Source organism: Hippocampus bargibanti, linkage group LG03, assembly GCF_051943395.1.
Source record: "Hippocampus bargibanti isolate YZ-2025 linkage group LG03, ASM5194339v1, whole genome shotgun sequence".
Lineage (NCBI taxonomy): Eukaryota > Metazoa > Chordata > Actinopteri > Syngnathiformes > Syngnathidae > Hippocampus > Hippocampus bargibanti.
In genome coordinates, this window is record NC_142736.1 from 31,489,321 (window position 1) to 31,503,532 (window position 14,212).

The window sequence follows — 14,212 nt, forward strand, 5'->3', positions numbered from 1 at the left end:
GTAAGACGAAAAGTTTGTAAGTTGAGGTGTTTGTAAGTTGAGGTCTCACTGTAATACATTTCAAAACTTTCAAGGTCCTTTTACAGTCACAGGATAAGCTTTTCTGTGGGTGAGTAGCGGCAGCCACACGCGCCAGCGTTCACTCAACCCGGAAGTAACTCAAATAGATAGAAAGATAGCTAGCTAGCTCGCTAATAGATACAGTCATAAAAATAATAATAATACATTTCATTCATAAGCACCTTTCAAAACTCTCAAGGTCACTTTACATTCGAAGTTACTGTATACAAATACCAAAAAAAAAAACGTCATGTTTCTGAAAAACATAAAGAATATCCGTCACTTTATGGTCAAGGTCGCTTTAACATGAGCGGCCTTCTCAACTCTCGAGCATTTTTTTTCCCCCCCTCTTTTTAAACTGCTTCTCTAATGATATCATTATAGAGAAAATACTGCTGTAATTATTGAATCTGCTCCCTTTATGTCCACGATGCCTCATTTAGTGCACCATATAGAGTCCGTGTGTTGTGTGTTACCGTGTGCACGATAGAGCCTGCGCGCGCACTGTAATCACACTTGACTGCATGCCGCTTCTGCAGGTGTCAATACGAAAGCAGCCAGTGGGAGGGACTCTGACGCCCCCCAACTTCTCATTCGATGCTTTGCTCCCTTCTCAGTCTCTCTCTCTCTCTCGCTCGCTCGCCCACCCCTCTCTCTCTCTCTCTCTCTCCTTCTCATCCCTCCATCCATTCAATCCTGCTCCAGCATCACGCTGAGGAGAGAGCAGCATCGGAGCGCCACCATGCACGTTTGCCTGGAGATTTCTTCCACTTGACTACCGTGATTTTATTTTATTATTTTTGGGTGCATTTTGTGCCCTCTTCTCTATGTGTGTGTGTGTTTCCGTGCGCGTGGGTGTGTGTGTATGTAAGGGTATGAATTAATGCGTTTGCATGCGTGTGCATATATATAAATATATATATGTATCTCCATATACATATATGTATATATGAGTATATATGTATATTTATGTATATAGGTGTAAGAAGGCAAGGACACACTGCACAGAGCATCCTCTGTTCTCTTAAGGAAGGACACCAGGATCTCCTTTTTCCTCTTTTTTTTTCCCCTTCTTCTTATTGTATTTTTTTTCTCCATCTTTTCTCGGAGAAATGGATCTATACCCGCGGATTTGCCGGGGCTGGCGGCGTCTTTTCACCATCCTCCTGCTCCTCAGTCTCTTCTTTCGGGACCACCTGAGCTCCATGCTGGACTGCCCGCCGACGTGCAGTTGCTCGCCCACCGAGATCTATTGCAATAAGTCGGACAGCGGACGTTTCTTCCCGCTGTTGGCCGTACAGGATGGAGCAGGAGGCAACGGCAGCGGAGCTGTGGACATAGCGGACTTGTTTAAAAATATCACGTCCATGTGAGTAGCTCTCAGTGTGTGTGTGTGTGTGTGATTTGCACTATCTCACTTTTTTATTTATTCCTATATATATATATATATATATTTTTTTGTTGCATGAGTATGTACATATTGGTTGAGTCGTGGTGGAGAGGTGCATCCCGAAAGTTGCACCCCCGCAGACCTCTTCATCAGCATCCTCCTCATCGTCTTTTCACGAAGAAAAGGAGGAGGGGAGGATGTTGCGTCCGCGTTCCAACCGCTTCGACAGATTGCGCCAAATGGAACAGAAATAAATGGCGCAGTGAGGTCAAACAGTTACGTATCACTATTCTCCCGTCACATTCCTTATGGAGACGCCCCCCGCCCCCCCCCCCTACACCACCCCTCCGTACCACCTTTCCCCCCTTTATGAACTTGCAACAGATGGGTAGATGTTACAAAGAAAATAACACTTGTAGTGTCAATCGTGTGTGTGTGTATTTTTGTTGTTCCACAAAAACATCCCGGTTAGTCAAAACCGGAGCCTAGCGTCATGAAAAGTTGCGTTTTGTGTGTCTCAATACTCGTACCGCATAATAATTGCAGTGATTTTAGGTCCTGGAAGGTGCTACAATATACAATATGCTGGATGTAGATGTGTTTTTGTGCTCTCGGTTTTATCTCACCGGCCTTAAAAAGCATTTTTTTAATGGCAGGGTGTGCATTTTTTGTTGTTGTAGTTTTTATGTCTATACTGGATACGTCTGTGTAAGCTCTTTGTCGTACAGGAGTGGTCCATCGATGAAAAGGTTTCTTAAGCCGTCATCTGTACTTCTTTGAAGGTGTCGGACATTTCGCTCCTTATCCGAGAATATTCGTCAGCGAACAAAAAAAAAAATGCCTGTAGTTTTGGCCGCATATATATATGCATATATATATATATATATATATATATATATATATATATATATATATATATATATATATATATATATATATATATATATATATAAAACACAATATATATATATATATGCATATATATATGCGGCCAAAACTACCGGCATTTTTTTTTGTATATATATATATATATATATATAAATCCAGACGTGGCGGTGCCAGACTCTGCTATGATTGGTCCCTGCTCTCAGGTTGGGGGGAGCAGAGGACTACTCCCTGCGGCTACACTGATTACTTCTATTGTCCTGACTGATTACTTCTATTGCCCTGCCTGATTATGGGGTCTACGACTGGCCTGATTGCCCCATATGCACTGGTATTACCTCATCAGCATAACTAAGCCTATGTGGTAATGATCTCAGAAGTGTGTTGTAAGCACGATCACAATTAATATATTATAATATATTACATTATATATATATATATATATATATATATATATATATATATATATATATATATATATATATATATATATATATATATATATATAACGAGTTCATAGAATAGCTTGTTCTATAACCACAAGTGGATATAAGTCGGATGTTTTGCTACTTATCCGAGAAGCTTCATCAGCGAACTAAAATTTTTGCTGACGACGAAACCTTTTCATCGACTATACTGGATGCATTTATATATTTATTAGATTTTTTTAACCAAATCCATACTTGAAAATACTCCAAGTAACGTATACACCTCACAATAGTTGGAATTTTTATTTTCTCTGCCGGATTTTTGTGCAGCCATTTTTGATGCAGTCAAGATGAAAGCTTTGCCTCATGATTTGGCAAAAATGAGAGTTTTGTTTTTGATCAGGTGCTTTTCTGCAAAGTATGAAAATCGAAATGTCACACCGTCAAAAGTCAACCAGGATGCATTTTGCTAACAATGCGAACAATAGCAGTGTAGTTAGCATTTTTTACAAGTGGCAGACAATAGGCTACTACGCTCTGCGTAATTTATGTTATGTCATATCTGGTAAGGCGGCACGGCGTGAAATATTAAATATTGAAACCCAAAGTAAAGTGTTCGAGGAGCTGTAAAGCTTAATCGGCATTGTGACAGTCTGTTTGTGTCGTCTTATTGTTCCAAATCAAACATCGTTTGGATGTTTGGCCTTGTTACGTGTGGAAGCCAGACTGAAATGTACTAGATTCAGCTTCTAGTATCTTTTTCAAAGTTGGACAAAGCTTTCTTTCCTAGAAGAAAATATAATTTTGTGTGGCTCAACCGTGGTGTTTGTTTTATGTTTCTGTTTTCTTTTATTTAACTTTATTTTATTTTATTATTTTGTTCTATTTTATTTTATTATTCTGTTTTATTTTTTTACTTCATTTTACTTTATCTTATGTTATTTTATTCATCAATTTCATTTTATTTTAGTTTTTGTTGTATTTTTTGTCATATTTTACATCATTTAATTTTATTATTTTATTTTATTTTTTATTTTTTGTTTTATCTTATTTTATTCCATTTTATTTCATTTTGTCATATATTTTTATTTTATTGTATTTTATTTTATTTTATTACTTCACGTTACTTTATTTTATTTTATTATTTTATTGTATTTTATTTTTTGTTTTATTTTTTTGTATTTTATGTCATTTAATTGAATGTAATTTTATGTCGTTTTATGTTATTTTATTATTTTATTGGATTTTATTTTTTTTGTTTTATTCCATTTTATTGTATATTATTTAATTATATTTTACTATTTTATTTCATCATTTAATTTAATTTTAATTTTATTTTATTTATGTATTTTATTTTTACTTCATTATTTTGTTCTATTTTATTTTATTATTCTGCTTTTTTTACTTCATTTGACTTTATTTTGTTATTTTATTTTTATTTTATTTTTGTTTTATATTTTGTATTTTATGTCATTTAATTTAATTTTATTTTATTTCCTTTTATATTATTTTATTAATTTATTGGATTTTATTTTTCATTTTATTCCATTTTATTGTGTTTTATTTTATTTTATTTTATTTTATTTCAGCATTTTATTTTATTTTATTATTTATTTTATTTTTATTTTATTTTATATCAGAAGCCATTGTTTTGATTCTCGAGCAAGGCAAAGACGTCCTGGCGTGACGTCACGAACAAGGGGGCGGGGCCTTCTGAAACTCGCCATTTCCGAGGTCATTTTGAAGTAGTTTTGGGACACTTTAACTCATTTTTATTGGAGTTTTGCATTTGACTAAAAATATCAGCCTGTGTGTTTTGGGTATTTTAGATGCTATAAAACATTTTTCCCAAAAAAATGGTGTCGGTTGTCCCTTAAAAGCACCTAAAAATGCATTTTCTATAATTTATCTCTGCGGGTGAGTGAAGCCTTATTTTTCTTATATGAAAGGTGGTACATTCTTCTCTGCACTAAAGAATGACTTGTTCAGTTTTTAAGCCTATACGAGCTCTTCAAAACCAAAATGGATGTAAGCATGCTAGCATGCGTGCGAATGCCCCAGAGGCTACCTCATTTGCATATGAAGTCACTCCGGAAGGAATTCCCACGCGTCTAAACACCCCCCCCGTCCCATCACCTTTGGGCTCCCGTTTAACCTTTTAAATTCAATAACTTGGTTGCTAGGCGCCACTAGATGGTACCCTGCACCTGCATCCTCTTCCCCTCATCCTCATCCCCATCCTCCCTCCCCTCTCAATCTTTCCGAACTGCATGAAAAGGCAAAAGAGAGAATGGCGGGGGACATGAAGGCGGCGATACCCTCGGTGGTGATTATCGTAAGCCCGACCCACCCTTTTTTTCGTGTAGCGCTTCATGATTTATTCATGATGTAACCTGTTGCCATCATTTATCTCCCCTCTTGTCCACCCACGATTCGGATAGGCTGCTGGCTTGATTGGTTTCCCCTTGAAAAAAACAACAAGTTTAAAGGGGAAAAAGTCATGGTCTCATTAGCATTTTTGTTTTAATTTATTCTTTTTTTTTTTAAGGTTAGGGGCTACTAATCCAATTGACCCGACGAACGCCTTTTATGGCTTGTCTTATTTATTTATTCATTCATTCATTCATTTATGTATCTATTTATTTATTTATTTATTTGTTGATTTATTTATTTTATTTATTTATTTACGTATGTATTTATGTATGTCCATATTTAATGACATATTTATGTATGTGTTTATTTATTTGTTTACATATTTATGTATGTGTTGTTTTACATACATACATACATACTGACAGACAGACAGACATAAATAAATAAATGCACAATTACATTAACAAATAATTAATAATAATAATAATAATAATAATAAAAATGGAACTGTATAGTGCCACTTAGCAGTTTTTTTTGACGACGATACTAGTGCAGCGTGTTCTACCGGAAACAAATTCCTTGTGTGTTCTACATACTTGGCAATAAAGATGATTCTGATTCTGATTCTGATAAGTACACAATTATATAAATAAATGCAAAATTACATAAATAAATAAATAAATAAATAAATAATTACATCCATATATGCATTAATACATACGTACATGCATAAATAAATACATACATACATACATACATACATACATACATAAATACATACGTAAATATGTATATGTGGATATGTAAATAAATATGTGAATATGTAAAAAAATAAAAAAATGTGTAAATAAGTAAATACATCTCTAAATATGTAACTAAATATGTTACTAAATATGTAAATAAGCATGTGAATAAATACACAAATAAATAAATAAATAAATAAAACATGTACATATGTAAATATGTAAAAATACATAACTAAATCTGTGAATATGTAAATATGTAAATAAATAGAAATGTGTAAATAAGACAATAAATCTGTAAATATGTAACTAAAAATGTAAATATGTAAATAAATACGTAAATAAGTATGTAAAGAAATAAAAAAATAACAAATGTGTACATATGTAAATATGTAAAACAACACATATGTATCTATGTAAATAAATAAATATGTAAATAAATATGTCATTAAATATGGACATACATAAATACATACGTAAATAAATAAAAAATATTCTTAAAGCTGCAGTATTTAATTATTTCCCCCCGTCATTTTTACCCATTCTAAGAATGGAGAAGACACAATGCGGAGAAACAAAACTTTATTTATGACACCTGCTGCAACTTGACTTGTATTATTTATGTTATTTTATTTTTAAAAATAAATAAATAAAATATGTACATATGTAAATATGTAAAAATACATAACTAAATCTGTGAATATGTAAATAAATAAAAAATGTGTAAATAAGCAGCATTTAATTATTTCCCCCCCTCATTTTTAACCATTCTAAGAATGGAGAAGACACAATGCGGATAAACAAAACTTTATTCATATGACACCTGCTGCAACTCGACTTGTATCATTTATATTATCTTATTTTTTTTTAACAATCTTGATGATTGCACAAGTAAATCGAACTGCTGTAAATAAGAAAATGCAATAACGATAACATAACATCGTGGACAATTTGTAGAGGAGTATCTACGACTTGTGACTTCTTATCTGTTCGATGGTTTGGACTAATCGTTGAGGAAAAAGCTAAACACCCGCTTTGAGGTGTTTTTCAGTTTTAGGATTAATTCGCCTCATTATTTAGGTCCCGCTTTCCTAAATTGTACCACACAGCTTAAAAATAAGCTTCCTGATTAGCATATATTTCATCTTCAAATTCATAATTCATACAAAATAGATCCAGTCACAAGGACACATTTATTCACATGTGATTCTCTTATTTATATCAGCCTGCGTGTTTTGGGTATTTTCAACGCTGTAAAACGGTTTTCTGATGTCAGTTAGGAACCAAAAAAATGGTATCGGTTGTCCTTTAAAGTGTCCCAAAACTGCCACAAAATGAGCTTGGAACTGGGTAGTTTCAGAAAGTCCCGCCCCCTTGTTTGTGACGTCACACCAGGAGACTCCTTCACAAACTGCCTTGCTCCAGAATGTGATGTCAATTAGGAAACAAAAAAAATGGTGTCGGTTCTCCTTTAAAAATAAGCTTCTTGATTATCTTCAAATTCATCATTCATACAAAATAGTTTCAGTCAAGGACACTGATAGAGTGTTTTATGCACATTAGTAAACATATTAGGTTATTTCATGTTTAGCTTAGTACACATTATGATTATTGCACGTTTAATTTCAGTCTAATAGCATTATCAATCTTATTAGTTCAATAGTCGTTGCAAAGAAGCAACGGCTCCAACTTCAATCTCAGACCCTCCCAACACTGAGTTGTCCGTAGCTGATTGGACAACAGATCGCTGCTGTGGACATTCAAAAACTTGTCAGAGCGGGAGCTCGCTCTCTTTGTTTCCTATCTTTGTCCGTGTGCTCATGTCTTCGCCCTTACCTAGACGACAAGTGCTTTTTCTGTCTCATTAGAATAAAGTAGTTTTTTGTTCACCATCTATCGTCGTTACTGATATTTTTATCACTGAACTTCTTTGAAAACCGAACCAGGAAAGAAGCAAGAATTTAAACCGAACGCGTCTCCTATTTAAAAAAAAAAAACAAACTCCAACGACCAGCCGGAAGAAAAAAAATGGCACGGCTGGCATCTATATGCACCCCCACACTTCGTGTGCAACATGTCCTCGTCGGCGTTGTCGCCAAAAAGGCCGCCTAAAAAGAACAAGTGGTGAGTCGAGATAATAGTTTGTTCTTTGCTTGGCAGCGATTTTGAAGTGGAGGAGATATAGCCTGGTTGTCACACTTGAAGATAAAGAAGCTCCATTTTCCGTCAGAAGCTGATGTGTCAGACAGGTTGCGGCTAAGTGTTGTTTCTTTCTGCCATCTAATTAACACCTCTCCACTTCTGATGTCGGAGCAGGTGGGAATCCAAAGAGGGATGTGCTGGAGAGGGTATTTTCAGGGTTTTAACAATGTGGCTCAGACCTTCACCTACCACAGGTAAAAAAAAAAATAAATACACCAGATGCGACCCAAGATATCACAATCGTCTTGATAAGAAAACACACAAGGAATTTGTCTCTGGTACTAGGTATACGTCTGTGTAAGCTCTCAGTCGTACAGGAGTGGTCCATCGATGAAAAGGTTTCTTCAGCCGTCATCTGTACTTCTTTGAAGGTGTCGGATGTTTCGTTCTTATCCAAGAAGCTTCGTCAGCGAACTAAAATCTTTTGCTGGTAGTTTCAGCCCTGGATATATCCTTACTGGCGGTGCCAGACTCCGTTATTATTGGTCCCTGCTTTCAGGTTGGGGGGAGCAGAGGACTACTCCCTGCGGCTACGCGATTACAGTGAGACCTCAACATACGAACTTAATTGGTTCCAAGACAGAGTGTGTAAGGCGAAAAGTGTGTATCTCAAAAAAAAAATCCCATACGAAACCATTAAAATGGGAATGATCCGTTCCCGGGTTTTCATAAAATATAGTTTTTAACTAAATAAGCCTTAAAACTACACACAACATACCTTATTCTATGTATAATAAATGTGCTATTGTATTGTAATGAAAGAAATACACTGCATTGTGGGGTTTTTTTTCGGTCCCATCATAGTAAAATTATCGGCAAAAAGCTCCAAGTAGGCGATCGACGTGTGCATTCAATGAGAGGGGGTGTGCAAAGTAGCGCCGGCTGGAACGCTGTTCGGTCGTGTGCTTCCGCCGAAGATCACTCCGCCAGCCGTGGTGGGTGTGTATTATGAAAATAGTGCTTATTATAAGGTTTAATTTTCATAAATTAGAGATTCTTAAGATGAAAAGTTTGTAAGATAAGGTGTTTGTAAGTTGAGGTCTCACTGTACTTCTATTGTCCTGCCTGAGCATGTCTACGACTGGCCTGATTGCCCCATTTGCTCTGGTATCACCTCGTCAGCATAACAAAGCCTATGTTGCCTAAGATGTCGGTTGTAGGAACAATTCAAATTGAACTATATCCCACCATGGCGATTTAGTGAAGGGTTTTGCTGTTTTATGAAAATCGCTTCTTTTACTCCCATTTCAAACCATCTATTTTCTTTCGCTAATATTTTAACATCATTGTCGTCTAATAATAATAATAATAATAATAATAATAATAATAATAATACATTTAATTTCAAGCGCCTTTCAAAACACCCAAGGACACTTGACAATAAAAACAATAAAACAAAGCACATAACAATAAAACCATAAGTAAAATGATGAATAATAAAATAGCTGATTGAACTAGACATTGAAAGCAATTTAAACAGATTTTTAAAATAGTTTCAGAAGGTCCCGCCCCCTTTTTCGTGACATCACGCTGGGACGTCTTGCCTTGCTCTAGAACAAGGGTGTCAAACTCATTTCACATGATGGGCCAAATATGGCCATCTACTTTTTTCTCTGTTTGGATAGTGACATTTTGGCTAATGAGGGTGTTGAAACCGCGGTTGAAAAAAAAGGCCGCTGTTTTCTTCTACGTTAATCAAAACAGTACCACTCTACCCTCTAGTGGACAATCCTTGAATTGCATCTCATTTAAAATATCAATTCCATGTCAATTTTTTTGCTTTTTTTCCCTCTTTTAAATTATCCTGCGGGCCTGATCAAACCTCCTTGTGGGCTGTTTCCGGACCGCGGGCCGTATGTTTGACACACCTGCTCTAGAATCAAAACAATAGCTTCATATTCAGAGAAGATGCTTTCTTGTTACTCATCCAGTTCTGAATATGATTCAAATAGTTCTGAAGAGGAAAGCATACATGTTTGCAATCGATTATAAAAGTCCTCCCGTATCAATTCAAGCTGTCAGAACTCCAATGTAGCGTAGCAGAAAATGCACAAGATGGCGCCCAAGCTCCATTGGAAATGGGCTGATTTGTCTGCTGGGAATTTGTGTCAACTAGTATCAAATGGTCGTCTTGGTGCAACACACAATGATTCACCATCACGTTATTTATGTTTTCCTTCTTATTTCGCCACCAACACAAAGTTTTCAGACCAAACAAAGTACCCAAAATGCATTGTGTGTCGCTTTCTCGGTCAGGGGCGTTCCTCACGTGACGTCACGTGACATCAGGCATCGTCATCAACTCGAAAATAAGACTTCCTGAATACTCAGTGCCAGTCTTAAAAGGTAAAATATAGCTATATGCGGTGGAATCTTTGTAAAATACGCTCAGTAGAAGTCATTTGAAGTGCTTTTACAAATTATGGACACAATCTGTGGCGGTGTCGGTTGTCCTTTAAACAATGCTTAAACGTAGTCGTCGTGTGCAAATAGTCACTTGTGATCCCCTTGTTATCTTCAAAAGAATATAAAACAAACTCTCTACAGGACTATTTGGCTTCGCTCGTTTGCAAGTAGCACACGTGATGATGTAATGTTAATGATGTGTGTGACTACGGATAAATCCCAGTGGTGTTATTATGGGATGCTGCGTGATATTACCGTAGTTTTTTTTTTCTCCCCCCTTTTTTATGGCTATGTTTCCAACTGGGTATAAAGCAAATTGATGTGGGGTCTTTAAACAAGTGTAGCGCATCGTGACAACACAACTGCGTGACAACAAAATGATGAGGGTGATGGATCCCTAAATCGGTTTTTATCAAATGGCATCCTTGACGGGGAGTCTTGTTACTGTGACGAACGGGTTGTGGCGCCCGGGTTTTCACAGTGAATGATCAAGTGAAATGATGTGATTTAGATATGATGCTAAAGGCACGTTTGGCTAGCATAGGCGAGAAAAAAAGATCCACAGTTTGTCACTGCCTATCTTGTTCAGGGTTATTAACATTGTTAGAGGTTTCCAAACTTATTAGTGGTGCCCCACTTTTTTTAGCTCCACCCACCGGTTTCATGTCAGACAATAATACAGTGATATCTCAGCCAACAAATTTAATTGGTTCCCAGAAAGTGCGTGTAAGGCGAAAAGTTCGTCTGCCGAATATTTATTTCCCATAAGAAACAATTAAAAATGAAAATAATCTGTTCCCAGGTCCCTGTGAAACATAATTTACGTCTTCAAGAGTACACAAAACAAAATTACGGTCGAGCAGAAGAAGGAGCTCATCGAAAAACACAAACGAGGTGTGTGTTTATGTGACTGAGCGTCCCAGTACCAGTATGCTAAATCGACCATCGCTACTTGTGGCTAAGGGTGATTCTGTATTGTCTAAGCAACGGTCTCAGGCAATAGAGGAGGTTGAAAAACTTCTGTTGATTTGGATTAACGAAAAGCAGCAAGCAGGGGACAGTGTGAGTGAGGGTATTATCGCTGAGAAAGCACGGCAACTTCACTTGGATATTATCAAGAAGCAACTACATCAACAACCATTATAAAGGTAAATAAAATGACTTTATTATACAGTGCCGTTTATTTCTTTAATGATTATACCATAGCACATTTATTATACATAAGGTATATTGTGTGTAGTTTTAAGGCTTAGAAAATTAGAAAGTAGAAAATTAATTTTTGTGGGGATCTGGGAACGGATTATTCTCATTTTAATGGTTTCCTATGGGAAATTATTTTTTGGGATACACAATTTTCGCCTAACACACTCTGACTGGAAACTAATTAAGTTCATAAGCCCAGGTATCACTGTATTTTGTTTCTGTCTTGGCCTCCCAATCACAGATAAATCATTTAAAAAAATAATCTGCTTTATTATTAGTAAATGCCAAATAGAAGCATCTGCTTTCGTCACTCAAATTATTCAATCTTGGATTGGGACCAGATACCATCACATCTTAATTCAACGCTGTTGGGCCACTTTCCAAATGTGTTAATAAAGACTAAAGTTTGTGCCAGAGGAAGCCCGAAGAATGATAAATTTGTCGAGGACAACAATATGTTTAACGAGCTCGTCGGAAATTATGTGACTGGATATGTACAGTAAGTGACATTTAATATCATGATGTATTTTGAGGGCTTGAGTTGATTCTGGCCTCCCGGAATGTCCGTAGCCTTCCTAGTCTTTGGTCTCGCTGGAATCTGATGATCCCTGTGTTCAATTAAGGTCATTATCACACTAAATATGACATTTGTCGCATTTTTGAAGCATACTGGTCGTTCGATCTCGTATCGGCGGTCCATTTGTCTTGACCATATGAACAATCTTGAAACTGTGACTATCAGTTGAGATTTGGTCGGAATTTGACATTTCTGTACCTGGTTAGCATTGATTTGTTTTTTATTTTAGCGTGGGCACTTCTTATTGTAAAAGGGATCAATACAAAAAGTATCAGTAAGCAGTATGGAGTACCCCCTGTGACTATGACCAATCTGCGCTAACTACTGTTAGCATATTAAACTATAATGGTGATGTCAATCATGATTGATGAGTTTACTGATTCAATCACTGTTCAAAGACTAAAGACCTCCAGCCTATGAAATTTTCAATTGGATGGTTGGACCAGGTAGCCTGGTCGTCGGGCTTTTAGCATGTCGACTTTGCAGTACAGAGTACTGTTCTTCTCGGGCCTGTGTGGGTTTTTTTTCTCCCGGTTCTCCAGATTCCACCTCCATACCAAAAACATGCGTTGATTGAACACTCCAAATTGTCGCTAGGCGTGACTGTACGTGCAGATGTTTCTACGTCTCTGTGTGCCCTGTGATTTTCTGGCAACCGGTTTTTAGGATTTTTAGATCTTCTAAAATTGGACTTATCCACAGAAGAGCTCTGTTCTCGACTTTATATTCATTGTCTGGTTGACCGACTACTGCAATCTATCTCATGAAATTTTAGATGCTTTGTTCAGATCCCACAAAAATAAATGAAAAATAAAAAATGTCCAAGCAAAAGACCTCTGGTCAAATAACAGTCAGGTGAATTGCTGGAAAACAGTTTTTGGAATTGAGCCACTGAAGGTGAATATGATTGCATGACTGTGCCAGAATACAGAAGAATCCAGTATGTACTGACCAGAGTGGAGTGTAAATGCATTTTTCCCTCTCCTTTCTGTTAAAAAAAAACACATTTTCTACTTTGGGGCTTTCTGAGGTCTTGGGAGGAAGTTGCAATGATTGTGATGAGAGGTAGCAGGACACCAGATGAAACAAAGCCTCAACCTCGCTGTCTGGACTACTAAAATAGCTCAGAAATTGTGTGAAGGAGTCTTTAATGTAAGATTTTTGACGGCTGCCATCTTGGATTAATTTCACATTGGGCTTCATCAAATAATCATGGACCTAAGATGAGGCCGCTCACTAATGGACTCGACTTCGTGAACCCCTTAAAACTGGGGTTTGGGTCTCGAATATTGGGCATCCGACTCAGTTCATCTGCTCGCTCCTTCAAAACGAAGACTCCTATTTGTCTTTGATGCCTGAAACTTTTTTTAAGTGACTATGTTCAACGGATACTTCATAAAATTTGCATTTGTAGAAAACAAGATTTAAGCGAGGACAGACAAATACATTGATACCTCGGTTTACAAACCCCTTGGCTTACGAACTTTTCGGTTTACGAACGTTAAATTTATGAACATTTTACCTTGACATACAAACTATTTTTCGGGATACACACGGAGCTGCCACAATGAGTGACGCCCGTACTCCTAACAAGAAAATGGCAGCCGGCTTGTTTTGGTCCTCAGTCGTCGGTTAAAGCCACGTGATTGGTCAAGAACGCTGCAGTGATGGGGGGGGGGGGGGGGGGGGACATTAAAGAGACAGGCAGACGACAGAGTGAGAAATGGATACAGAAAACAGTAAAATTTTGACTCGTTTCAACTTTGATAGTTCAAAGGCAAAGTGTAGACTGCAAGGTTAAAATATCCCATCAATCAGGCTCCACAAATAACCCGCACAAGCCATCTGTACACTTGATGCAAAAAGCTATCAAGCCAGCTAAACAGATCACAATTGATGAGGAACTAGGTAAAATTATCGCAGTGAAAGCACCTATGATTCCTCA

At 36.7% G+C, this 14,212-nt stretch overlaps 1 protein-coding gene across 9 annotated transcripts in view; it reads left to right on the forward strand.

Moving 5' to 3' along the window:
- Positions 1 to 772: 772 nt before the first annotated feature.
- Positions 773 to 14,212, forward strand: part of ntrk3b (neurotrophic tyrosine kinase, receptor, type 3b) — a 254,422-nt gene continuing 240,982 nt past the window's right edge. For all 9 annotated transcript variants that reach the window (XR_016114563.1, XR_016114565.1, XR_016114564.1 and 6 more), the window contains exon 1: positions 773 to 1,429. Coding sequence is in view for 2 of the 9 variants with exons in the window: in XM_088993086.1 (XP_088849212.1) it covers positions 1,173 to 1,429 (257 nt within the window). In the remaining 7 variants the exon portion in view is untranslated. The remainder of the gene's footprint in view (positions 1,430 to 14,212) is intronic.